Here is a 27758-nt window from a genome sequence, read left to right on the forward strand (position 1 = left end):
AGCGAAAATATAAATGCCACTATTGGCTGTTAAGTGTAGAAGAACATTTGACTGAATGTTATTTGAAAAATAATGCATGCTCTTCAAGTTAACAGGTGCAATTTTGTCACAGTATATCAAATTGTGAATTGCTAAATGGGACGTTTCAGTTGGTGTTTTGTTGAGTGAGATTCATGATGCCAGGTCCACCATGGTGTGAAATGACTTTTTCAATTCAATCTTATGTTTTTCTCCTCAATAATTACACACTCAGGATCTTGGCATGTGTCTCTGAGAATTAAGTGTCTGAAAAAGCATAAGTATTCACCACTGCCAGGACCTTCCATGTTTTACGAGGCTGGCACCACATGTAGAGCTCAATATACTGCCATACACACCGTAAGGCAGGAACGCTCCTCACACTGTAGGGCCTGACTGTTAAAACTGAGCACATAGCCCAGATGAAAAAAACGGTCACCCTTTGCTTGACAGACAGAGGCCTAGAGAAGTGGTGAATGGGCTGGGCGGAAGACAGGGCATACAGGATGTTACCAAACTAAAGCAGTTCAATCTGGTCACAGGTTGCAGACTGGATTGGCGCTGTGCCCCAAATGAAGCAGGCAAACTGGAGGAGCAGCACCTCATATTCCACCTCAGGAGCCTACAGCCTAATGGCCTAAACATGGAATTCACCAGGTTTAAAATCTTCCCAACCGGGCCTCATCCCATGTCCAACCTTCCCTCTCATCCCTACCTCCTTGACCTGACATTACCTATCCATCTTCTCTCCCACCTATCCACCCCACCTATTCCACTGGCCAATACCTACCACTCCTGACCTGCCCTCACTTATCACCATCCCACCTACCTTCCCCAGCCCCACCCCTCCTCTCTCTATTTATTTCCCAGCTCCCTTACTCCTCCCCCATTTCTGAAGAAGGGTCCCAACCAGAAATGTCAACTTTCCTGCTCTTCTGATACTGTCTGGCCTGCTGTGCTCCTCCAGCTCCACACTGGGTTGTCTCTGACTCCAGCATCCTCAGTTCTTGCTATCTCAGGAAGATGTTCAATGATCTTTTGTGTTCTACAAGGGTATGTGTGACCATGTTCTCTGTGCTACCTCACACTCACAGAGCCATACTCACTCTAACACTACAAACTAAGGCTGATGGAATACATCTTTCATTATTGCATGCATTGTGTCCACTCAATAGCATTCACCCATCTAATCCTCCAAATAACTAACCCTAACAGGCCCTTTGTGCTTCCTACTCACTCCTTGAGGTTACCACAGTGATGCCTGAAGGTGCAGGTACTCATCTCTCTCACTCTTACTGTCTCTGTCTCTCCCTCTCTCTCCCCATAAGATATTTTCAGCTGCTCTTAATTTCTTTGGAGGCTGGATGGCAGCTGCTGGGGTGAGGGGATTGGGGGTTGCAGTTACTGCTCTAGCTGGGCTTGCTGATAAAGTTATAATTGTTCTCTCCTTCTACATCCAGAATTGCACCAAAGAGCAGAATGACTCCAACAACAGCAGTCTTCATGTGGGATCCATGAGCAAATAATCTGTGGGGAATGTAGGAGAAGACACAGAAGGGACTACTCTAAGCCTGCACATCTATCACAAAGAAGCCTCATGTTCACAACATGGCACAGTATCTTCGCAAGGATGTCCATGAGGAGCTCTGATGCACGTCACTTTACCCAATTATATGATGCACCAAATAAAGTTTTCATGCTATATTGCAGGAGTAGAATTCTGCTAGTAAGCTACTATTACAGCCCCATCTGCCCTAAATACCCTCAAACATCACAAACCACATCCTTGTACATTTCTCATCCAGTCTGTGAACAGACAGCTGCAATATCTTCCAATGCTTGCTATGGTTATGAAATCAGAACTTGAGATTCTGCTTGGTTCTCATTACAGCTGTATAGTTAGCATGACAAGGAGGTGAGTAGTGAAGAAAATTCAATGGTCATGATTGCTGAAGCAATAAATTTTAATGCATATTCACAGTCAATTAATGATCTATCGATGAAGTGAACACTGGAGCCAGACGGTGGCATTAATAGAATCAGTGAAGGATAATTACTACAACTGCCCTAACAAGTTCTTCCAATTCAAAGAATCCTACTCCAGCCCTAAAGGAAAAAGAGTAACTGCCTCTGGCCATTTTGTATGTGGTGCCCACCATTTTATGCAGTTATTACATTGATGACATTTGATCTGACATGGCAAGGCTTGTCTCAGTGTGAATGACTTGCAGGCTCCCTATGTGACCTACAAATACCCTCCATGCTTTCTGCTGTTCTTGGTGTTGCTGTCCTTGCAGCTGTATGAAATTTCACCTTCTCCTATTTCCATTGAGGTCATTTGCATGACTAATAATGTCTCCATTTCACCTGAAGAGCTCACGCTGTTGGAAATTCCTAAGCCTTTGTTTGCCATACACCCTCCCCCGCATCAGAGTTATCATGGCCTATTGAAACTATTCCTCCCCGCCCCTTCCAGAATTTCCAGTTCCGTCCTATTTTCTATGAGTTCTGTCTCTACTACTTGTAATTTCCGAACATGATAGTCACCTTTTCCTCAGTGTCCGAGTACAACGAAGTCCATCCCTAGTAATCTCTAGGAGTCTGTGGATTACCCCCTGATAAGCCCTGAGGACTGAAGTGTCTCCCTCACCTACCACTTCCCTCTCTCAGATTGACTTGGCAGGCCAGCCCCAGCTGACCACTGCACAACTCACTGACAGATATCTCAACAGAACCTTAGTTGAGTTACCTGTGAGCGCCAGACTGCTTACACTTCACCTTCAAGACTGACTCCTGAACTGCAAGGACACAGATCCCCAGATTCTCATACAACTAAGTACCAGACTAACTATGAGCAACCCCCCGACTGCAACAGGGCTGGATTAAGAAAGTAAGCTAAGAGTCATGGGGTGGGTGCATCTAGGCTCAAATGTAAAGGAAACCGCAAAGCTACAGCCTTTGAAAATGCTCACTTCACTAACCTGAATTAACAACTGCACTCATTCTTGCTATACCACTAGCATTTAACACAATAGTTTTTTTATACACTGAAAGTGGAAAGATTCAGATATTTGAATGACTTTAAATTTAAAAAAAGGCTAACTTTACTTGGGCCAAATTATCCAATCATTTGCCCAAAGGAAGGAACCTTGTAACCTCGTTGTTGTTGCCACCTGTAACACATCCTGCACATGGAGGTCAATTCTGGATCCTCAAACTCTGGAAATCCCAACTTGTCCAGGATTTCAAAGACTCCTGCTGGAGCAGCCACCTGTAACAAAACAGACAAGGGAATTTAAGGGGACTGGATATGATTCTGTCTGATTCAGTTCCTTAGGGTGCAGTCCATGTTCCTGGGAGGGTGTTGTTTAACAATGACAGTGAACTGCAGCCAAAGTCTTTGCTCAACAAGTAGGAGCTCACCAGGAGGACAGAGCAGAACCTCAGCCACACTGCACCCTTAAAGGAAAACTCTTAAGTCTTTGAAGTGATTCCCCAGTAGTGACCTCAACTGAGTCATTGGCCTGTGCTGTGGCTCTGGGGTTGACTAAGTGGAAAGAGAAGCTTTAGGCAAGGCTAAAATAAAGCAAAAAACTGTGGATACTGAAAATCTGAAACAAAAGCAGAAGGTGCTGGAGAAGCTCTGCACATCTAGAAGCATCTGTGGAGAGAAAGCAGAGTTAACGATTCCAGTCCAGAGTTCTGGAGAAGGGTCACTGAATTCAAATTATTAACTCTGCACTCTCTCCACAGATGCTGAGCGTATCCAACAATTTCTGTTTCTGTTTCAGAGTTAGGGTTCCCTCTTTTCCTGAAGGCACCTCCAAAATGTTAACGCCACTTTCTGGGGAAAACCAATTTTCTGTTTAATTTCATGGAATATAGTTTAAATTAATAGAACATAGAACAGTACAGCACAGTACAGGCCCTTCAGCCCATAATGTTGTGCCGAACTTTTACCCTAAACCCAAGGTCTGTCAAATTTCCACTCCTACCTTATACTATCATCCAAATGTCGATCTAATAGCCGCTTAAATGCCCCTAATGAGGCCAACTCCACTACTCTCTCTGGCAATGCATTCCACGCTCCTACCACTCTTTATGTAAACAACCTACCTCTGACGTCTCCCCTATATGTTTAATTTATTTCAATTTAACACAATGTATCCCGTCTCTAGGGATGTCTCTGGTACGAGTGATCTGATTTCACGTATTAGGACTGCACATATCAATTAAAACTGAAGCATCAGTGGTTTTCACAAACGATGAAATTTATACAATGTTTTCCAAGTCAAAAAATAATGAGCTCCAACCTGCAATGACATTTTTAGAGCTTTTTTTTTGCAAACAGTCTTGACGTTATATAAATACCAACTGACAACCCAGCGAAACAAAAAACATGACAGGTTTTCTGAGTCACTGAACTACTGTATTCCATTACTAGTCTGGGAAAATATTCAAAGTTAAAAAACAAAGAATGAAATGGAACATATTTCCATATGTGCAAATCATGGACACTAATCCTTTTTTAGCTACAATGACATTTCTAGCTGGTCTTCAGAGTTTGTACAAGACCAATACTTAATGCCAAAGAGGCCCTGAAAGTATGAATTGAGTTCCCATTGCTTGATGTTTCTAGGAGGACTGCTGCTCTGTACATAAGTGTCCTTTGTCACAGATGAAAGTGATATACAGCAGTGCAAATAAACTGCGACTGAAATAGTTGTCTAAACCCAGGAAAAATTAGACGGCAAAATATGTTTCTTTACTTTAGCAGTGAAAACCCACCCAGCCTCTCTTTCACTAGTTGCCAGGGTAAATTTTGCTGAAAGCAGACTGTCTGAAATCAGGCTTGATCATAAATGAGCAGTGTTGAACAGATTTGTTTTCTGCCAAGAAAGTAATCAGACCAGATTTCTTAAAGATTCAGAGCGTGCATTTTTAGTGATCTCTATAATGTCTTGATTATCACATCCAAAAAGATCTCCTCCTCCATTTTAACACGAACCATAGTTTCACATTCCCCTCTGAGTTTGACAATGGTGTGATTAGATGCCACTCCAGAGCTCAGGGAGTGCTACATTGGTGTGGATGTTGCATTTTGGTGAGGTATTAAATTGACACGCTGCTCCTTAGCTGGGCATAAGAAATGCAATACTGTTTTTGTTTTCTTATTAATTAAAAAGAAAGCAGAGGAATTTCTTCTTTGTCCTGGATAATATTTATCTTCCAACCGTGGTTACCAAAGATTAGATTCCCTACAGTGTGGAAACAGGCCTTTTGGCCCAACAAGCCCACACTGTCCCTTGGACCATCCCACCCAGATCCATCCCCCTATAACACACACACCCCGAACACTATGGGCAATTTAGCATGGCCGATCCACCTAGCCTGCACATCTTTCGACTGTGGGAGGAAACCAGGGCACCCAGAGGAAACCCACGCAGACACGAGGAGAATGTGCAAACTCCGCACAGACAGTTACCCGAGGCTGGAATCGAACCTGGGTCCCTGGTGCTGTGAGGCTGCAGTGCTAACCACTGAGCCACCGTGCCGCCCTAAGCAGATGGCTTATCTCAAGATGGTATGTGGGATGTCGCTGTGTCCATAACGACTTTTTTTTGCCTCTATGAGAACAGTGACCACAATATAAAGGAATGGGACAAGGAATCAAAAGTCAATGTATACACGTGAATTATTCTTCCCACATTTGTATCATGAAACAGGGGTAGAGTTTTCACCAACCTCTCAATCCGGGGTATAGAGCTGCACAAGACTGAAAGCTTGTGCCTTCAGTTGGCATGTTGACTTGCCAGCACCATTCCACCAACAAACCCACAATCTCATACAATGAGCGACTCATATACAGCAATTGTGGCAGATCCAGTCTCTCTCAGACTGGTCACTTCGGCCATCTGCAAACTTGATCACAGTTGAGATAGTTTCAGTTTTCGCAAAGATTTTTTGAATTGCACCATATTTTGGCTGGGCATGTTAAACTGAGGCTCAGTCTGTCATCTTGGACCATATAAAACTATCCCATTTGTCAATGGATTCAATCTACTGCATTCCATCATCACGTTACTGAGATGGAAGAATGTCAATGGCAAGACCAATGAAAATGGAGGCAGGCAGATGTGAAAATATGAGTTGCTGGCTGGCGCCAGTTCGCAAACATCATTGCAACCCCTCCCTCCCAAGGCCAGCTTTCCAGAGGCTGTATTTGTGTCCATAGGGGTAATCATGCACAAACAGCAGAGAGAAAATGCGTGATACTTAATGGCCTATGAAGAGCTGTTGTCAAAGAGGGTGAATTCCCTGCTGCAAACCAGGAGCTTGTGCGCCAGATGGGCTTTGAGGCCCTCTCCACCTCCTTAGTGTCCGCCTCTGACAGCACAGTACCTACACAGATGGAAAATCCCCTCCCTAAAAGAAAAATTACAGCTGGTACACAAGGTGGAGTCCCCTGTAAATTCTAAACTATTTCCCCTGCTAAACGGCTAGAGACAAAAAAAGAACTGCAGAAGCTGGAATCCAAGATAGACAAACAGGAGGCTGGAAGAGCAAAGCAAGTCAGGCTGTATCTGGAGGAAAGAAGCATCCCAGATCTCTGCCTTTTTCAAACAACGCTCTTTCTCCACTGCTGTCACCCAGACAGCCCTGCAAAGCTCTCCTCCAATCCCCACGCCATGGCTCTTAACCACTCTCCCCTCCAAACATAATAAAGATATAGTCCCCCTTTTCCTCACTTTCCACCCCACCAAACTCCGCATCCAACGTACCATCCTCAAACCCTTCCACCAACTCCAATTAGTCCACTCCACCTGGAACATCTTCCACACCCCCAACCCCCTCTGCCTTCCACAAGAACCATTCCCTTTGCCACTGTGATAATGGGAACTGCAGATGCTGGAGAATCCAAGATAACAAAGTGTGGAGCTGGATGAACACAGCAGGCCAAGCAGCATCTCAGGAGCACAAAAGCTGACATTTCAGGCCTAGACCCTTCATCAGCGAGGAAGAGCAAATGATGAAGGGTCTAGGCCCGAAACGTCAGCTTTTGTGCTCCTGAGATGCTGCTTGGCCTGCTGTGTTCATCCAGCTCCACCCTTTGCCACTCCTTAGTTTTTGCCACACTCCCCACCAACCACTCCAACCCACCCAGTACCTTCCGCGTAAATGTAAAAGATGCAATACCTGCCCACACACCACTTCCCTCACCTCCGTCCAGGGCCCTAAACAGCCCTTCAAGTGAAGGGGAACTTCACCTGCATCTCCTCCAATTTAGTCTGTGCATCCGGTGCTCCCGATGTGGTCTTCTCTACTTCGGTAAGACCAAACGTAGACTAAATGACCATTTCACCGAGCATATCCGCCTGGCCCATAACGGCCGACCTAACCTCCTGGTCACTGCGTTTTTCAACTCCCCCGTCCCACTTCCCTCTCCAACCTGTTCGTCCTCAGCCTCCTCCAGTGCTGCAGTGAATCAAAACATAAATTTGAAGAACAATACCTTATCTTCTGCCTGGGCACCCCACAGCCCGGAAGACTCAACGCTGAGTTCTACACTTTCATATAACCTTGCCATCCATCCCCCGCCTCCCCTCCAGTCCCACCTCCTTCCTTCCATTCCACCTTCTGAAACTAACTTCCAGTCACCGACCAGATTCATCCCTTTCATCGACCAACCAGGTTGTACCTACCACAAGTGTCCTCCTATCACCACTATTCCACTACCACCCCTCTCCCCACCCCCCGTCCTTACCTGCAGCTTCCCCTACCCCCACATCCAGTCCTGAAGAAGGGTAATGCCCAAAATATTGACTGCTCCTTTCCTCCAGGTGTTGCTTGGCCTGCTGTGTTCTTCCAGTCCCCTGTTAAATGGTCCTTCTCTCCTTACACTTCAGCCCCTGGAACTTCATGGGCCTAGTGTTTTCAAGCAACACGGAATGGCTATGAACTTTGAGATTTGTATACAGTGAAATTTCTTTCAAAATAAGCTGTGACTACTAGCTGTGGCAAAATCTTTAACCAGACCCACGTGCAGCATATCACATCAAGGCGTCACTTCACGACTCCAAGAAATTCAATCAGAGTGCATTCATCACATTTGAAGCAACATACGATGATGCCAACGTGTGGTCTGCTGAAAATTCTATATTAGTTTATTTCACATTACCTCTATATTTCACACTAAGAACTAACCTTCTGAAGTACTTCTGAAGGGCATTTGCTTGGTAGGTAGTCGTGTAAACCAGTGTGTAAGCAATGGAGGCTGCTCAGCAATGAAAGGAGGGTGAATACTTGCATTTATATTGCATATCTCATAGCCTCAGAACACAAATTACTTAACAGCTTGTGAATTTGTTGAGATGTTTATTCACCTTTGCTTTATTTGTTAAATTGAAGATGCTGATTTGCTCACGGCAAGTTTACATAAAAAACATTCACAGAAGCAATTCAGTGTAGTGCGAGGAATCTATGAATTGACCAGGACAGTGGGAGAACTCTGTATCTCCACATCAAGCTGTGCCCTAAAATCTTCAACATCCATCCAAGATGGCAGACCTAGTCTCAGTTTCACATCTCAGCCAAAATATAGCAGCCAATAATTCAAAACCTCATGAAAAATGCACTGAAATGATTCTACATTTAAGACTCCAGTCCAGCTCAAATTTATCTGAGAATGGATGATGGAATGCAGGCCGTAAAGCATTGTTGTCGCCCTTGGATGATGGAATGCAGGCCGTAAAGCATTGTTGTCGCCCTGTCAATTGGAGAGGGTTTCATCAGCAATTGAGCTGAAGGGATTTTTGACAGCCATATTATGGAAGTGAAGGTAGGTGATTAGATTAGATTCCCTACAATGTGGAAACAGGGCCTTCGGCCCAACAAATCCACACTGCCCCTTGAAGCATCCCACCCAGACCCATCCCCCTATAACCCACACACCCCTGAACACTTCGGGCAATTTAGCATGGCCGATCCACCTAGCCTGCACATCTTTGGACTGTGGGAGGAAACCGGAGCACCCAGATGAAACCCGCGCAGACAAGGGGAGAACGTGCAAGCTGCGCACAGACAGTCGCCCGGGGTGGAATCAAACCCGGGTCCCTGGTGCTTTGAGGCTGCAGTGCTAACCACTGAGCCACTGTGCCACCCACTGATCTTTGTGGTGGAGGAGTTATGAAATCAGAGCCATCTTGAATATTATGAATGATCATGTTCAACCTCAGATAATTGCCAGAGAAGGAGATGAAATCATTGAGAAGTTGCAGTTATAGCAGGAGCTGAAGACGTTGGTTTTCATTTTCTCGACATGTGCTGCCCATGCTATAAAATCTATTCCAGCAACAATTCCATCTCCTTTTGTGGCAAGTGTAGTTCCGGATGTTATGTTAGTGTATGATATCAATGGCGTGCAGCACATTGTAACATTGGAACAGGATTGGGCCATTCGGCCCCTTCAGCTTGTTTGCCTTCAGCTATAATATGGCCAAAATCTATTTTAACTCCATCTGGTTGCCTTGGTTCCATAAGTCTGAATGCACTTACTGAACAAAAATCTATCCATCATGGTTTTGAAATTTTCAATTGATTTAGCCTCAGTGTTTTGAGAAGAAAAGTTCATGTTTCAATGACCATTTGGGCTAAGTTTAACCAAGAATTAGCTAAGTGTCAATTCTGGGGAGTTTCAAGGAGGGTTTCTCCCTATGAACTCTGGTGAATTATATGAACAAACAACAAAGAACAGCAGAACACAGAAACAGTCCCTTGGGTCCACCACCTACACCACACATGATGCCTTTCTAAACTAAAAAAAATTGTCTCTATGCAGCCTGTCCATCCTTATATTCCAATGTAACTGTCATGCCTCTTAAATATTGCAATAGTATCTGCTTCTACGACCTCTTCTGGCAGCGTATTCCAGGCACTTACCACCCTCTATGTAGAAAAAAACTTGCCTTACATATCTCCTCTAACCTTGAAGCTAAGTCCCCGAACAACTGATATTTCTATCCAGGGAGAAAAACACTCAGACTATCAGCTCTATCCATGCCTCTCATAATGTATTAACATCTATCAGGTCTCTCAGCGCCCAACAAATCAAGTGGAAATAAACCAAGTTGTCCAATCTCTCCTCATAGCTAATATCCTCCAAACCATCCTGGTATACCTTTTCTGTACCCCTTCCAAAGTCCCCACATTCTTCTGGTAGTGTGGTGACCAGAACTGTATGCAATATTTCAGATATACTCTATGCCCCGACTGATGATGGAACATAATCTTCAGTGCTTTATCCACTTTCAGGGAACTGTGGGCCTGTATGTCTATATTCCTCTGTATATTAATACATCTTAGGCCTCTGTCATTTACTGGATATTTCCTTCCTGCATTGGACCTTCTTAAATATAGTTATATATATTACAAACAACAGGAGTCCCAGAACTGATCCCTGTGGAATACCACTGGTCACAGATCTCTGGTCAGAAAAGCCCCTATCCAATGCTACTCCCTGTCTTCTATAACCGAGTGATTTCTCTATCCATCTTACCAGATCACCACAGATGCCATGTGGCTTCACCCTCTGTATCAGCCTGCCATATGGGCCCCCGTCAAAAGCTGTCCTAAAGTCCATGTAGACAGCATCCACCGCCCTATACTTCATCAATCATCTTTGTCACTTCCACAAAAATTTCAGTCAAGTTTGTAAGACACAACCTCCCTGCACAAAGCCATGCTGCCCATTACTAATAAGTCCATAATTTTCCAAATGCGAGTAAATCATGTCCTAAGGAATCCTCTAATAATTTCCCTACCACCAGCTTGTAAATGTTCTGATTATCCCTGTTGCCATTCCTAAACAAAGGAACAACATTGGCTATTCTCCAGTCCTCTGGGAGCTCTCCTGTGACTGAAGAGGTTGCAAATGTTTCACACAAGGCCCCAGCATTTCTTCCCATACCTCTTTCAGTATACTGGGATAGATCCAATCAGGCCCGGGGGACTTGTCTACCTTAATGCTTTTCAAAATACCCAACATCACCTCCTTTTAATATTGACATGCCCTAGAAGATCAACATTTCACCTCTCTAGACTCACTATCCACCCCGTCCTTCTCCTTTGTCGATCCTAATTCAAGGTATTCACTAAAGACCTCACCCACTTCCTCCAGCTCCAAGCAGAAATTCCTTCTTTCGTCCTTGAGTGGACGTATCCTTTCTCTAGCTACCCTCTTGCTCCTTATACATGAAATAAAAACCTTGGTATTTTCTTTAATTCTGTTTTCCAAGGACATTTTGTTGCCCCATTTAGTTCTCCCAACTCCTTTTTAAAGTTTTTTTCCTTCTTCCTTTATATTTTTCAAGGGATCTGTTTGTCTCCAATCTCCTAAACCTTATGCATGCCTCCTTTTTCTTTTTGAGTAAATATTCATCAAGGTTCCCAAACCTTGCCATCCTTATCATACCTTTTCACAGGAACATGCTGACCCTGAACTCTAAGCCTTCAAAAGATTCACACATGACAGATGTGGATTTACCCTGAAATAGTTGCCCCCAGTCTACATTCCCAGATCCTGCCTAATACTGTGGTACTTAGCCTTTCCCCAGTTCAGTATTTTAACTCAAGCACTTCCACACTCCTTATCCATAAGTAAGTTAAAATTTACAGATTTGTGATCGCCGTCCCCAAAATGCTCTTGCAGTGAAACTTCAATCACCTGGCCAGACTGAGTCCCCAGTACCAGGTCTGGAATGGCCCTGTCCATAATTAGATTACTGACATAATGCTTCAAGAAGCACCCACCTAAAAGCAGTCCCACACCACCGCCACACACGCCCCCATCCAAGCCCCTGACAGTGAAGTAGTCCCAGTCAATATAGGGGAAGTTAAATCACCCACTGGGATAACCCTGTTATTTTTACATTGTTCCAAAATCTGTCCACATATTTATTCCTCTCTCTCCTGGTAGCTATTAGGAGGTTTGTAGTACAACCCCATCAAAGTATCTTTCATAATTCTCCATTACGTACGCACTCCATCTGCTGTCCTTAACTACTATGTGCTCGCCAGCAGTATTTAGACCTGTTATGATCTTCTGGGATTCCCACCTCCACATCATATTTAAAGTCCAGCTGTGGACCAGGTCAAACACTACCAGCTACAAATATATTCTATTATGCTCAAAAAGTTTATAGACAGTCAGTCAATATGGCATTTTATAAATTCCTACTTTAGGAATAAAACCAGTCTGACTCCAAACCAAAACACAAACAGATTCTAAACAAGGCCTCACACCTAACATGCAATGTCTGACCTAAAATGTCACCTCTTCTTTACACTGATAAAACCTTTAGTTCTCTCAGGGCAGTGACTTGAAAGAAATTTGGGGATTCACATTTACATATTAATCAATTAAAACCTTCTAACTGCTTAAAGATTTAACAGCATCTTGGGTTTGTTTAAAACATCTTCATCAGTTGTGTGACCCTTTGAACTATTATTTATAAATTCTGTGCACTCCTTTCTCACTTCGCCTGATGAAGGAGCAGCGCTATGAAAGCTTGTGTTTTCAAATAAAGTTGTTGGATTATAACCTGGTGGAGAGTCATTTCTGACCTTGTCCACCCCAGTCCAAAACCAGCACCTCCACATCATTGCCACAAATAACCCTTCATAGTACATGCCAGAAGAGAGAAACAGCATTAAATATGAGAGTATGTAGGTAGCCCAGGTGACACTTCATTGCAAATAGAATCTCACATTTGTAAAAGGTATTGCTACTATATATCATCAACTATCTGACCAAATGTCATTACAACAGTAGCTACAAGAATCAAGCCATACAGGCTTACTATCCTTTGCACCGTATCATGTTAGAACTCTGCCTAAAGGCATGTTAGTCTTTCCCTAACGCCCAGCAAAGCAATGCATGTCATCAGTATTCAATGAGGGAGCATCATATGCAAAGGCTGTGAAGCCTTCAAATGCTTGAAAATGTTTAAATGAGAACAAAGTACAGCAGATGCTGGAAGCTGAAACGGAAACAAAAAGTGCTGGATGGGTCTTTTTGAGTCCAGTGACCCTTCGTCTCAACTGAAAATATGTGGAAAGGGTGACACTTATGCTGATGATGGTGTAGAATGAATAAAATATAGACGGAGCAAGGCACAGGAGGGTGGTCTCGGGGCAAAAAATGACAGAGACAGTAAGATGATAAGATAAATGCTAGGAAGGAGGTCAATGAGGAGTATAAATGGTTGAAAATGGATTGGGTGTGCAGACAGCAATCCACACAAAACAGGACCTACATGCATGAGGGAAGAATAACTAACATACGAGAGAGGATTCATGTTCTGAAATTGTAAATCTTAAATGTTGAGCCCTCAGGGCCGTAAGGTACCCAGGCAGAAGATGAGGTGTGGTTCCTCCAGCTAGTGTTGATCCTAAATAAAAAGCAAAAGACCTGCAGATGCTGTAAATCATCAACAAAAACAGAAGCTGCTGGAAAAGTTCAGCAGGTCTGGCAGCATCTGTGAAGAAAAATCAGCGTTAATATTTCAAGTCCGTTCACTCTTCCTCAGAACTGATGGTAGCTGGGAAAATGAGAGATAATGGGAACTGCAGATGCTGGAGAATCCAAGATAACAAAGTGTGAAGCTGGATGAACACAGCAGGCCAAGCAGCATCTCAGGAGCACAAAAGCTGACATTTCGGGCCTCTGATGAAGGGTCTAGGCCCGAAACGTTATCCTTAGTAGCTGGGAAAATGTTGGTTTATATGCATATCCTTGGATAAGCAAATGGATAATGATGGGATAGTGTAGGGGGAGGGTCTTAGATTAGTTCACAGTTCGGCGCAACATCGAAGGCCGAAGGGCCTGTTCTGCGCTGTATTGATCTATGTTCTATGTTCTAAAACATATGGTGGGGAAGGGAATAAAGTATAAACGCTAGGTCGGGATAGAGCCCAGACGGACAGAAGAGCAGTTATATTGACAAAGGAGTGGATAACAATCTGACTGGGGATTGTTAGTGGCTAACAATGGGTAGTCTGTAATGGCAGGCTATGTGATAACAAGGCCTGGTGTGTGGGAGAGGGGACTAGGGCATAGGAGAGTTCAGGCCCTAAAATTATTGGACTCGATATTGAGTCCAGATGACCGCACATCTTGTGCAGATGTTGTTCTTCAAGCTTGTACCGAGCTTTGCTGGAACACTGCAGCAATCTGTGGCTAATCTCTGTTCAGCTTCCTTACTGGCTTACGACAGAGCTCTAATCTGATGCAATTGGACCTTCAAGATAGGCTTTGGCACAATTCCCAGATGGTAGTGATTCTGACCACCCCGCGCATGTGAAAGCCCCTGGATTGAGAACAGACCTGCTTTTGACTGACTGTGACAAAACACCACCATAACCCCTCCCCTCCCCACACACACAAATGATGACAGTCCCTGTTGACTGGGCTGAGGACCACTCTTATTAGACTTTGAGGCGCGACCATTTGCTCGAAGTATATTCAGTGTGTTTACTGCATCATGTTGTAGTTGTTGTAACTTGGTGATGTACAGCAACATGCCCATCTCCCTGACTGATGACTGCTGACAGCCATGAGAAGCTTTGCATCAGCACTAAACAGCAAGGCGACACAGAAATACTGTGAGCTCTTTAAGTCCCAAAAGAGGCAGCCAAGCACAAAAGGACAACACGTGTCAGAGATGCTGTGAGCATTCAAGCAGGCACAAAGTGAGTGCACATTAAGAAAGCAAGCTAGCTTCCCTGAGATGCACCCTGGTTCAATATGTGAGGTAGATTCTCATTCCTGTGTCCTGAGTGGTCTCTTAACTTGATCACAATTAAAGGTACTTGTGGACTCTAAAGTGCAGCATTGATGTGGAAAACTGCTCTCAAAATGTGTCATGACAATGCCGTGAGGTCAATGATTGTCTGATTAAAATATCCAAGGATGAGGGGTACCGGTAGTCACCGCGCATGAATTAGAACACAAGATGCTGGAGATGCCGGTCCAAGATGAAGATCCAGAGGAACAAGGTGATAGGCTAAAGCTGATGGGTAGTCGCTTGTCTACTTTCTCTCCAGTGCAAGGGAGAATAGGAAACAGTACATACATTATACAGATTAGATACTAATGACATGATAATACATGCTAATTCATGTCTCAACAATCACAAGTGAGATTTTCATTTCACAGTGCAAAACCTGGTTTCAGAATTGGCTTTTTCTCTTGATGTTGAAAATCTTATTTTTCTGACCTCCCCTCATTTTTCCGAACTGCGCATCATTGCCCATGTCATTTAGAAGCAGTCCAAAATTCCAGTGAATGCAAATTATACATCAGCAGCCTAATTGGTATCCAACCTTGCCAATCATATCGACACCATCAATGCTCACTCTACACTGAACCCTCCTCCTGCACATTGACTTCCCCAGTTGTCATCCCCAGCTCCTTAAATAGAAACAGAAACTGCTAGAGAAACTCCATCCGTGCAGAGAGATACACAGTTCATGTTTTTAGTCCAATGTGACTCTTCTCCAGAATCCCTACCTCCTCGCTCAGTCTGGCCTACACGTGACTTCAATTTGACATTAGTCATGATTAATTCCCTTATTGATTTTCCTAGGAGAATATATTACAGTTGTTCCAAAATAAATTCCACCACCTCTTCATGGACAGTTTGAGATGGCCAATAAATGTGCAGCAACACCCACATCTTGAGAAGGAATTTCAAACGTCGTTTGAAAGTTTCAAGTGACAATTGGTTACATAGAAGGGCAAACACCACAATGGCTACTTTATATTTTACATCATTTCCTAATTCACATAGACAGGAGTTACTTCAAATGTGAATCGTGCTGAGACAGAGCATGTTGCAGAAGCATTTCATTTGTGACTCATCAGGACACATTCAAGAATGCCAAATTTCAAACAATCACAGCCATACGTACTACTGGAGAAAAGTGTGCTGAGTAAACAGAAATCAAAAAATGTAGTACTTGGATCTCATACCTCATCCATCCATTCCTTAAAGGTTCTTTCCCATTTTCCTGGTTTCTCTAGGTGTAGATAGGTGTCAAAAAGAATAAGGTAAAAATACCTCTCCAGGTACTGCAGACTACGCAAGTGTAACCTTGAAGCATTATCTTTGTCCTTTGCCCCTTTTGACTGAAATAAACAAAATGAACAATGTTTTGAAAAGATAAAATTAATGCTTGTTGTAGAATCAACTTTGTACCATTTATACTAATACCAGAGCCTTATTAGTTGATCATGTGAATTCAAATATTATAATGTTGACAGACTGTGCTGGGGTATGGGAGAAAGTGCATAGTCTAATAAAAGTGAAAATGTTACCAATTCCCAAGTCAGACAGCGGGGGAGAAGCAGTTATACGAACAGGTAGTAAAGCAGCACCTCTCCTGGAAGCTTACCAGTGGGGAGTTTGCGGCTATTTTGTGGCCAATTGATAACCACTTTATGGTCTCCTGTCACTCCTGTTGAGGGCTTTCTACGCCACCAAGGGAGGCCTCATGCTACACCCTGGTAATCTGGCTTCAGGGCCTCAGGGAAGGAGGTGGATGTTGCCTCCAGCTTAGGTGCCCTGGCCCGAACAGCAAAAAGAGATGACCCCACTTGAGCATGACCCTAGCAGCAGGTCATCTCACCCTGATTGTACTCCAACCTCCTTGCTGTTGTTGTTCAGAGATGAGTTGCAGTGCCAGCTATGACCACCTCTCCCAGTCAGACTGCTAGGATTGGAGAGCTGCTGGTTACCTGGGTCATCTGATTGGCTGCGCAGCTCTTGGAGGTGGAACATCCTTTCACACGTGGGCAGAAATACAACATCAGGCAAATCACTGCATAAGGTTGGCAAAGGCTTTGTGCACCTTCCCATGCCAGCAGAGGCAGGCTCACACCAGACATTTCAGCCGCAATCTCTGTGTAAAATTCAGTGTCAGAACTTAGTAAAGGATTTGTAAAGAGATCTTCAGATTTCAAGCCTCTTTTGATTAGTTGATGTATCTTGATTTTTCTCCACATAACAGGTAGATAAATAAGTGCAGTCCCTTAAATAAACCTCTGCACGTAACATGGGAGGCACTTATTCCATTTACTATTCACTTGATTATGATATGAAATGTAAAGCCACTGAGTAATCTAATAGTAACACTTTTCATATGGAGTGGCACAAAGGTGATCTGCATACCAAGGCACATTGTAAATTGAGATCTGTGTATGATTGATGTATCCATTCCTTCTCCTTACCTGGCAACTGAGAAACATTTCTTTGTATTCTTTTACCACTTTTAAACATTTTTCAGTTTGTCTTTCAAATGCTTTTGTCAGTGGAAATTGCTACATGATGTTTTCCTAAACCTATTTACTAACAGACAGATTTAACACTGAGAAACAAGCTCATACTGAGGAGTTTGAAACCATCTTTAACAGTATCTCCCCAGTGATAAACTCCATCAAAGTAGTAAGATGAACTGGTTTAATGAATGACTCCGGGTATTCCTGCTATAACGTGTGTTTCATTAACACAAATTAGTTGTAAAGCAATTGATAAATAGTGGACGCTGTTTGGATAACAGAAATTTTCTACTGTACAGTGTAGCAAATTCCCTATGATATGATTTTCTATAGCATGAGGCCACACAAACGCAACTATCACATTCTTGGAGAAATACCTGTAGCCTGGCAGAAAGTAACTTAGATGAACATTTATTTTTTCATCTAGCACTTCCTATATTCATAGAATCCCTAGGAAAAGTGTGGAAATAATACATTCAGCCCACCCCAATCATCCAAAGAGCCTGCCCATCCAGACCCACTTCATCCCTGAAACCCTGCATTTCCCATGGTCAATCCACCTGACCTGCACATCATTGGACTATGGGAGGGAACCAGAGCACCCAGAGGAAACCCATGCAGACGTCGAGAGAACATGAAAACTTCACACAGACCTGAAGGTCCCTTGAGGTAGGAGTGCTAACCACTGAGCCACCATGCCACCTAAAAAAAATGTAAAAGCTCAAGGTGAATGACCTTTAGGCATGGATTGAGTGATGTCAGAGAGGAAACAACAGGCTCAGAGACTCAGGCCACAATTCATCAAGCCTTTGACAGCCAAGTTGTGTTGGGATGCTGGAGGGTAGTAAATGTAATACCTTTGCCCAATGAAGGGAGCTTAGAATAACATGGATGGTTGAGGTGAAAAAATAATTAGAATTTATCATTTAGATCTAGGGATCAAGGGCAGTCAGTGTGTAGTTCTGAAAGACATTTTGCAAAACCCGGTATTTTTTGATGTAATAACAGGCTGGATAGCATAAAAGGGATATAAGAGCATATCTGCAATAAGAAGAGGTAAAACATAGATTTCCAGAAGGCTTTTAAATAGGTCTATTCATGCAATTTCATGTAGTTCATGCAATTTCTCGACCCAATAGACTTCCCTGAGGACCATGCCAACACTAACAGTGGTCCAAACATCTGTCCTGCTGAAGAGATGTGACCTGAAACATTGAAATTCCTGCTCCCCTGTTGCTGCCTGGCCTGCTGTGTTTCTCCAGCTCCACACGGTACTGACTCTGATCCCCACATCGGCTGTTCTTACTATCTCTGCCCAAACTTGCACCCCTCTTTGCTTTCATCACTGCATTGGATTAATTTAAATAAGGCCCATAGCTCTATATTGAGGAACTCCAGGCTTCAGCAATCAGATGCAGGGAATGAACGCTGCATCTGCAAAAATAAAATTAATTCATCTTTTCTCGTAGCGAATGCTCCCCTGTGTAACAGCAACTACAATATGACTGAATTTTACGTTTAGTTTGAGGGAGAAAAGAGTAGATCAAAGATTATTATACTAAATTTAAAGTAAGACATTGAGAAATAGGAACAGTAGTTGGCCATTCAGACCCTCGAACTGCTCCACCATTGTATAGGATCATGGTTGATTTGACATTCCTCACATCCACCTTCCTGCCCGTTACCCTGTATCCCTTCAATCCCGTACTGATCAAAAATCTATCTGTCTCAGGCTTAAATGTACACAAGGACTCTGCCCAGACAGCTTTCTGTGGTATGGGCTTCCAAAGACTCTCTATCCTCTGAGAGAAGAAATGCATCCTCATCTCTACCTAAACCAGCACTCCTTTATTCTGAGACTGTGCCCTCTGGCCCTAGGCTCTCTCCTCATGGGGAACATCCTCTCAACATTTACTCTGTCAAGCCCCTATGTGTTTCAATGAGATAACTGTCATTCTTCAAAATTCTAGTGAGATAAATCCCAGTCTGTTTAGCCTTTGCTCATAAAACAATCTTCATACCAAGGATCATCCCAGTGAACCTTTCCTGAACTGCCTCCAATGAAATATCTTTTCTTAAATAAAGGAACTAAAACTGATGACTGTACTCCAGATGTGGTCTCACCAGCGCCTTGTACATTTGCAATAAAATTTCCCTACTCTTATACTCCAACCCCCTTGAAATAAGGGCCAACATTGCATTAGTCTTCCTGATTACCTGCTGCACCTGTATGCTAGCTTTCTGTGTTTCATGCACAAACATCCCCAAGTCCCTTTGTGTTACAGTTTTCTGCAGGTTTCTCTCCATTTAAATAATGATTTTAACTTCCTTCCAAAATGAACGATAAGGAAATGAAAGCAGAGCTATTTAAAGTAGCCTACCCAATTGAGTTAAGTGATAGGTTGACAGAAATGCAGTGACTGACATTTATTTCACCATCACAGAAAGAAAAAGATCCAAAGGAAGGATTTACCATTCCTAAAATCCAAAAGAACTGTTGATGCTGTAAATCAGGAAACAGAACAGAAATTGCTGGAAAAGCTCAGCAGGTCTGGCAGCACCTGTGAAGAAAAAATCAGAGTTAACATTTCGGGTCCAGTGGCAGTTCTGAGGGAAATCACCAGGTGTGAAATGTTAACTGCTTTTTTCTTCACGGATGCTGCCAGACCTGCTGTGCTTTTCCAGCAACTTCTGTTTTTATTCACCATTTATGGTTCACTAAAACAAATTAAAGATGCTATGAAAATCGTCTATAAGAATTACGATAACATAATGATGGGTAGCAGGTCGGAACATTGGGCTGAATATAAAAAATAGCTAAAAGTAACTAAAAAAAAGGAAGAAGAATTACAGAATGAGAAGCAGCTGGCTGATGATTTCAAAAGAGATCTAATGAGGTTATACAGATGTATTAAAAATAATAGAATCAGCAAAACACGGATTCAATACAAAGTTATTCTGGGAATTTAATAATGGAAAATAATAAGCGTGAATGAAGTAAACAGTTATTTTTGCATCAGTCTTCACTACAGAGAATTTAAGTAACATGCTGAAGTAGCTGTAAATTAGAGAATGTAAGGGAGGAATGAACTCGAGAAAATTACAATCCCCAGGGAAGTAGCACAGATCAAATTGTTGGAGTGGAGGAGTGGTATCTGTTGGGCTTCACCTTAAGGTCTTAAAGAAGTGGCAGGTGAGATAATTCATGCATTGGTTTTAGTTTTCCAAAATATCCTGGATTGAAGAACGGTTCCATTGGATAGGAAAGTAGCAAATGGAGCCCTTTTATTCAAAAAGGAAGAACAGAAAGTATGAAACTACAGACCAGTTACTTTAATATTTGCCCCTGGGAACATGTTAGAAACTTGTTTTGAAGATGTTATAACAAGGCACATAGAAAAGTTCAAAGCATTCAGGAGCAGTCAGCATGGTTTTACATAAAAGGAAACATGTTATACCAATTTTTGGAGTTCTTTGAAAAAGTAACATGTGCTGAGAAAGAAGAGTAACTGGTGGGTACAAAGTATTGCCAGAAGGCATTCGATAAGGTGCAAAAAGTTTATTGCTGAAAACAAAAGCTCATTGTTGTGAGTAGCTAGTAATTATAAACAAATAAATGAGATTAGCTAACCAACAGAGATTAGTATAAGTCATTTTCTAGTTGGTAAATTTACAATTAAAGTAAATCACTTAGATGAAGGTACTGAAAGAACGATTGCAGAATTTCTGAGGACACAAAACTAAATCAGATAGTTACAAAAACAAAGTTGCTGGAAAAGCTCAACAGGTCTGGCAGGATCGGTGAAGGAGAAAGCAGAGTTTAAGTTTCAGGTTCGGCGACCCTTCCTCAGAACGTTCTGAGGAAGGTCACCGAACCCAACACGTTAACTCTATTTTCTCCTGCGCAGATGCTGCCAGACCTGCTGAACTTTTCCAGCAACTTCTGTTTTTGTTTCTGATTTACAGCATCTGCAGTTTATTTTGGTTTTTAAGTCAGATAGTTGTGAAGACATAAGGAGGTTACAAAGGGATATAACTCACTCAGAGATAGTAAGAACTGCCAATGCTGAAGTCAGAGATAACACAGTGTGGAGCTGGAGGAATACAGCAGGCCAGGCAGCATCAGGGGAACAGGGAAGTTGATGTTTCGGGTCGGGATCCTTTTTCAGGGATATAGGTAGGCTGAGTGAGTAAAGATCAAGCAGATGAAGTATAATGTGAGAAAATGTGAATGTGCCCATTTTTACAGGAAGAATGAAAATAAAAGCATATTATATAAATAGCAAAGGATTACAAAGGTCTCAGGTACAAATGGGTCTGGATATCCCTATTTATGAATCACAAAGTGTTGCTGCAAACAAGTAGGAATACCAATAGAATTGCAAAGGAAATTGAATACAAAAGTAGGGAAGTTACGCTTCAGCTAAACAGAATATTGGTGAGACCCACACCGGAAATATTGCATACAGTATTGCTCTCCTCATCTAACAAATGATAAAATGCATTGGAAGCAATTCAGAGAAGGTTTGCTAAACCAATACTGGGGATGGGTCTGTTCACTTATGAGAACATGTTGAAGAAGAGAGCTTTATATCTGCCGGAGTTCAAAATGTAAGAAACAACTTGATTAAAATGTATAAGAGCCAAAGGTGTCTTGAGAGGGTGCACGTGGAAAGGTTGTTTCCTCTTGCAGAAGAATCTGGTTTGAGGGGTTTGCTGTTTTAAAATAAGCGGTCACCAAGAATGACAAAGACAATTATATTTTTTTCTTAGAGAGTCATGAATCTTTGAGACTCTCTTCCTCAAAGGGGAATGGAAAGAGAGACCTTAAATATTCTTATGATAGGTTCTTGATAAGCAAAATGTTCACAGGTTGCATCGGTAGTTGGTATGTGGAGTAACAAATTGGCCAAAATCTTATTGAATGATAGAGCAGGTTTGAGGGAGGGAGGTGAAGTAACTCCACAGAGGCTGGTATCCCATCACCAAGTCACCCTCTGTTTACCTGTGCATAGTACTCGATACTGGCCCACCTTCCTCAGAGTCAGCCCTCAGAATAAACAGAACCTCTTCCACTCCTGTTCTTATCTGTCAGCCAGGACTCCCCGATAGGACCAGGTTAACAGCCCCAGTCAGGGAACTCATATTCTATGAGGTCCACCCGGCTGACCTCAATACAATCACAACGGGTGTGCTTAATTTTGTTACCTAATTCATGTGTTCTTAGGACTGCATGTTCTGCACCTTACGATAAAATGAAAGTTTATGCAAACATAGTTTATAGAAGCAACTGAATTATTCACTTGCAGCCCCTTTTGGCCCATCTGACTTACTTGCTGTAATCTGGAGTTTTCAGGCTGCCATATTTTATTCATCATTAATGGCACAGCTCACATTTCTTCCACCTGCTGATCACTCTAACATGAATGCTGTGAGCTTTCTCCAGATCACCTGGTCCCAAAAGGTAATACGACTAGAAAATGGTATTTGAATGGTAAGCTCCAAGAGGTCCCAGTTACCCAAGAAAGAAATGCTGCAGGCTTTCTTCAAGCCTGTTATACCATTTAGTATGATCTTAGCTGATTTAGTTTGAACACTTCAGCTACAGCTGAAGGCACTCCCAACATCCCTTAAACCCCCTTATATCTAAAAACCCATTAATCTCTACCACAAATATACTCAACAACCAGAATACAGAATTCAAAATATCCACAATGCTTTGATAGAACAAATATGTCTTTGTCTCAGTCTCAAATGGTCAATCCATTATTCTGAGGCAGACTGCTCGTTCAAGATTCTCCCGGAAATCGCTTTAGCGATCTTTCTTGCACACCCTCAAAGGTGAGCAAATCTTACCTTAGGTAAGGAGATTAAAATGACACAGTATTCCAAGTGTGCCCTCACCAAGGCTCTAGAAATGCAGTAAGACTTCTTCACTTTCACTCCTCCTGTCCTCTTACAATATAGATGTATGATACAATTTACTTGCTTAAATGTTTGCTGAACTTGTGTGTTAACTTTCTGCAGTTCATTCTCAATGGCTCAAGTCCCATTAAACATCAACATTCCATAGTCTTTCACCATTTCTCTACATTTCCTTTAATCCTTTTCCACATTCTATTCTATCCACCATGTTCTTGCCCACATTGTTCAGTGGCTGCCTAGGCCATGAATTTCCTTAGTTTAAACCTTTCCAGCTCTTTATTTTTATCTCTTGTTTCAAGGTACTTTGTGTAAGTACTTGGTCGCTTATCCTAAAAGCTCCTTATCTGAATCATGTCAGAGCCTGCGTGAGAAAGTTCGTATGAAGCATCAGTGATCATTTGCAATGTTAAATGGTAATTTGATGAACGGTCTAGGCCTGAAATGTCAGCTTTTGTGCTCCCAAGATGCTGCTTGGCCTGCTGTGTTCATCCAGCTCTACACTTTGTTATCTCGGATTCTCCAGCGTCTGCAGTTCCCATTATCTCTCTCAATCTATAAGTGCAAGTTGCTTTTGTTGCTAGAAATCAAAGCAATTGTGGCATAGATACAAACAGTGAAAAATAACTTTACTGAGGCTTGAATAAGTTAAATCCATCATCAAAGCTTAGAAGTTTTCGTTATTCTCGTGATCTACAGCTCACACTCCATGCTGGGAGCACTTAAGGCCTTGCTTTTATAAGGTAGGCTTGCCCTGCTTCCAGAGCAAAAATTTAGCCATTTCCCCAATTAGCTGCTCCTTCTAAATTAGCAGCTCTCTATGTGCTACAGTATGAGGAGGACTTGTTTTAACTTTCTTCAGGCCTGAAAGAAAACATGACTTACCACAATTTATTAGATTTTATGAAGGCAAAAGTTTAAAATTTATGCCCTTGAACTCACAGCATTTTTAACCGCTGCAGCTCGCAATCTTAACAATTTTATTTGTTTCTCGAGAAAAAATAGTTTTCAAATAGGGTCAATGGTGTAAGTTGATACTCAGGAGATGTAAATATTGCATTACATGTAGAACTTCACTATTTGGACTCCTTTATATAATTACAGATAACAGTGATATTTATAAATCTGAAAACTAATTAGCTGAATAAAACACAATAAGAATGGTTGGGCTAGTGACATGTTGCAGATGTAACATGTGGGAGCTGTTGAACACCAGTAAGACCCACAGCAATCACATCTGCAGCTCAAGGAAAGTAGGCTCAGAGTTGATGAACTGTAGTCAGAGCTTTGAGTGATGTGATGCATCAGGGAAGGGGTCAATTATGAGGGCACTATTGTTCCAGTAGGTAATCACATCCCTTGTTCTTACTTATCCATGATCAGAGACACAAGAGTGTGACAGCAAGTGAGGCCGATATGAGGATCCAGTTAGCAAAGATGGTTTGAGGTGCTGGCAGTTTTTATGTAGATGACCAGGGGCTGCAGAATGGATATGCAAACTTAACCACGGCACTATGGTGCAAAGAACCATACAACTGGGGCAATGTTAAAGGGAAAGAAGTTGTAGTAAGGGGCAATAGAGATAGGGGCCCCAATCTCTGTGGCTGATAGTGTGAGTCCAGAAGGCTCTGCAGCCTGCTTAGTGTGATGATTAAACCCATATTCTCCAGGTTGGAAATGAAATTTGAATGGGAGGGCAGAGATTCAGTTGTTACGGTACCAGCAGCTTGGTAAGAAAGAAGTTCTGCTGAGGGAGTACTAGCAGATAAGGGCTAAATTAAAAAGCTGGACCAGAGAGGTAATAATTTTTAGATGACTACCTGAGTCATAAGCGAATTGGCACAGGATAAATAGTGATTATGATACATTTGAATACCATAATGATTTTGAATCCAACATTCAGAAATCATAAATAAGAATCTTACATTTAAACAAAGCCAATTGCATAGTTAATGAAAGGGAAGCTAGCTAAGGTGGATTGAGTAATGAGGCTAAATGATATGGCAGTGACTAAACACTGCGAACATTAAAAAATAATTCAAAATAGTCAACAAAAATAAGTTCCCTTGAAATATTAAAAAACGGTGGAAAAGGTCTATTTCTGGTTACTAATGTGATTAGGGATGTGATGTTTCAAATAATAGCGGTAGGTTTGAGGATTGGAAGTATTTTAGAAACCAGCAAAGGAAAATCAATGTGCTGACAAAATGAAAAAATATGAAATGAGAATAAAACTCGGTCGGAATATAACATCAGACTGTAATAGATTTTGTACATGTGTATAAAAGGAAGAGAACAGTTGATGCGCCTCTTGGCAGCAGTTTCTGGAAAAATCTTCATAAGAAATGAGGAACTTACTGGAGAGTAATCCTTTAATAAACAATAACAACAATGAAAAACTGCTGGAGAATCTCAAGGTACTGAATTCAGATGAATCCCCAGGGCCAGATGGCCTGCATCCTACAGTTTAAAAAAAAGTAGCTGCTGAAAAGTGAATGCACTGGCTATGATTTTCCAAAATTCTCTAGATGCCGGAATGGTCCCAACAGTCTGGAAACCGGCAAATGCAATGCTATTCAAGGAAGGAGGGAGCAAGAAAATGCAGACATAAAAGCCAGGGAGCCATTAGGAACTCTATTATTTTTAAGACCTATTGTTATTACCTACCTGTGGTAGGCAAGTTACTTGAGAAGATTCTGGGGGATAAGATACACATTCATTTGGAAAGGTAGGGTTTGATTAGGATAGTCAGCATGATTTTGTGTGTGGGAGATCATGCCTCACAAATTAGTTAGAGTTCTTTGAGGAAGTGACCAGGGAGGTTGAAGAGGGCAGGGCAATAGACACAATCTATATGGATTTCAGTAAGGTCTTTGATAAGGTTTCACATGGTAATTGCTCTGGAAGGTTAAATTGCATGAAATCCAGGGAAAGTTGGCAAATTGGATGCACAGAGATAACAAGGTGTAGAGGTGGATGAACACAGCAGGCCAAGCAACATCAGAGGAGCAGGAAGGCTGACATTTCGGGCCTAGACCCTTCTTCAGAAACTGGATGCACAATTGGCTTGATGGTAGGTAGCAGAGGGTAATAGTGGAAGGATGCTTGTCAGACTGGAGGCCTGTGACTAGTGGTGTGCCTCAGGGGTTGGTGCTGGGTCCATTGCTGTTTGATAACAATACCAATTGTTTAGATGATAATATGCAAGGCATGATTAGAAAGTTTGCAAATGATACTAAAATAGGCTGTACTGTGCACAGCAAGGAAGGTTATCAGAAATTGCAGTGGGCAAGTGGGCTGAGAAATGACAAACAAGAGTTGAGATGTTGCATTTTGGAAAGTCAAATCAAAGTGGGCCTTTCGTGGTGAATGGTAGGGTCTGAAGGAGTGTAATGAAACTGAGGGGCTTTGGAGTTCAGGTGCACAGTTCTCTGAAAGTGGAGTCACAGTTAGACAGGGCAGTGAAGAAGGCTCTTAGCACACTAGCCTTCATCAGTCAGGGCACTGAGTATAGAAGTTGAGATGGTATTTTATAGTTGTACAGGACGTTGGTGAGGCTGCAGTTGGATTATTGTGTTCAGTTTTGGTCACCTTTCTATAGGAAGAATGTCATTAAACTGGAAAGAGTGCAAAAGAAATTTACAAGGATATTGTCAGAACTGGAGGGACTGAGTTATAGGGAGAGGTTAGACAGCTTAGGACATTTTTCTTTAGAGCGTTGGAGACAGAGGGGGGATCTTGTAAATGTATAACAGCATGAGAAGACATAGATAGAGTGAATGCACTCAGAAATTGAGGGGATCAGTTTAAGGTAAGAGGTGAAATTAATAAATGGGAACTTGAGGGGCACCGTTTTTACACAGAGGTGCGTACGTATATGGAAAGAGCTGCCAGCAGAAGTGGTTGAAGCGGGCATGTTAACAACATTTAAAGGGCGTTTGGACACATACATGGATGGGAAAGGTTTAGAAGTCAGTAGGCCAAGTACAGGGAAATGGTGTTAGCATGAATGCACTTTGGTCAACATGGGCCAGTTTGGGTCAAAGGGCCTGTCTCCATGCTGTAGGACTCTTTGACTCTAATACATTTCAGGAACCAATATATGGCCATACAAAATTAAACACAGTTTTGCTAAAAGAGAAATCCTGCTTGCTTAGATACCTAAAACGTATTTGAAAAGGTGTCGCAAACGAAAGGTTAATATCCAAAATAAGAGCTATTTGAGTTAGAAGTGATATATTAGCATGGATGGAGGTAATGGACAAATAGGGGTAAATAGGGCATTAAGATGTACAAAGGATTTGACTGCCACAGCAATCAAATGCATGGGGTTTAGCTATTTAAAATCTACATTAGTGACCGAAGTAAGAGTCAAAGAGTAATGTTTCACTGACGATGCAAAGCTAGGTGGAAATGCAAACTACAAGGAAAATTTAAAGAGGCTGACAAGAAATTTAGATTGATTAATTGAGTGAGCAACCAA

The 27758-nt window shown here is 42.2% G+C and overlaps 1 protein-coding gene across 1 annotated transcript in view; it reads right to left on the bottom strand.

The window, feature by feature from the left end:
• Window positions 1–928: 928 nt before the first annotated feature.
• LOC125450682 (paladin-like) overlaps window positions 929–27758 on the bottom strand; it is a 115355-nt gene continuing 88525 nt past the window's right edge. The window contains exons 19-20 of the mRNA XM_059645028.1: window positions 16049–16204; window positions 929–3289 (exon numbers count right to left, since the gene is read on the bottom strand). Coding sequence (XP_059501011.1) covers window positions 3137–3289; window positions 16049–16204 — 309 coding nt within the window. The 3' untranslated portion in view covers window positions 929–3136. The remainder of the gene's footprint in view (window positions 3290–16048; window positions 16205–27758) is intronic.

The sequence above is a fragment of the Stegostoma tigrinum genome, chromosome 3, assembly GCF_030684315.1.
Source record: "Stegostoma tigrinum isolate sSteTig4 chromosome 3, sSteTig4.hap1, whole genome shotgun sequence".
NCBI classification, from domain to species: Eukaryota; Metazoa; Chordata; class Chondrichthyes; order Orectolobiformes; family Stegostomatidae; genus Stegostoma; species Stegostoma tigrinum.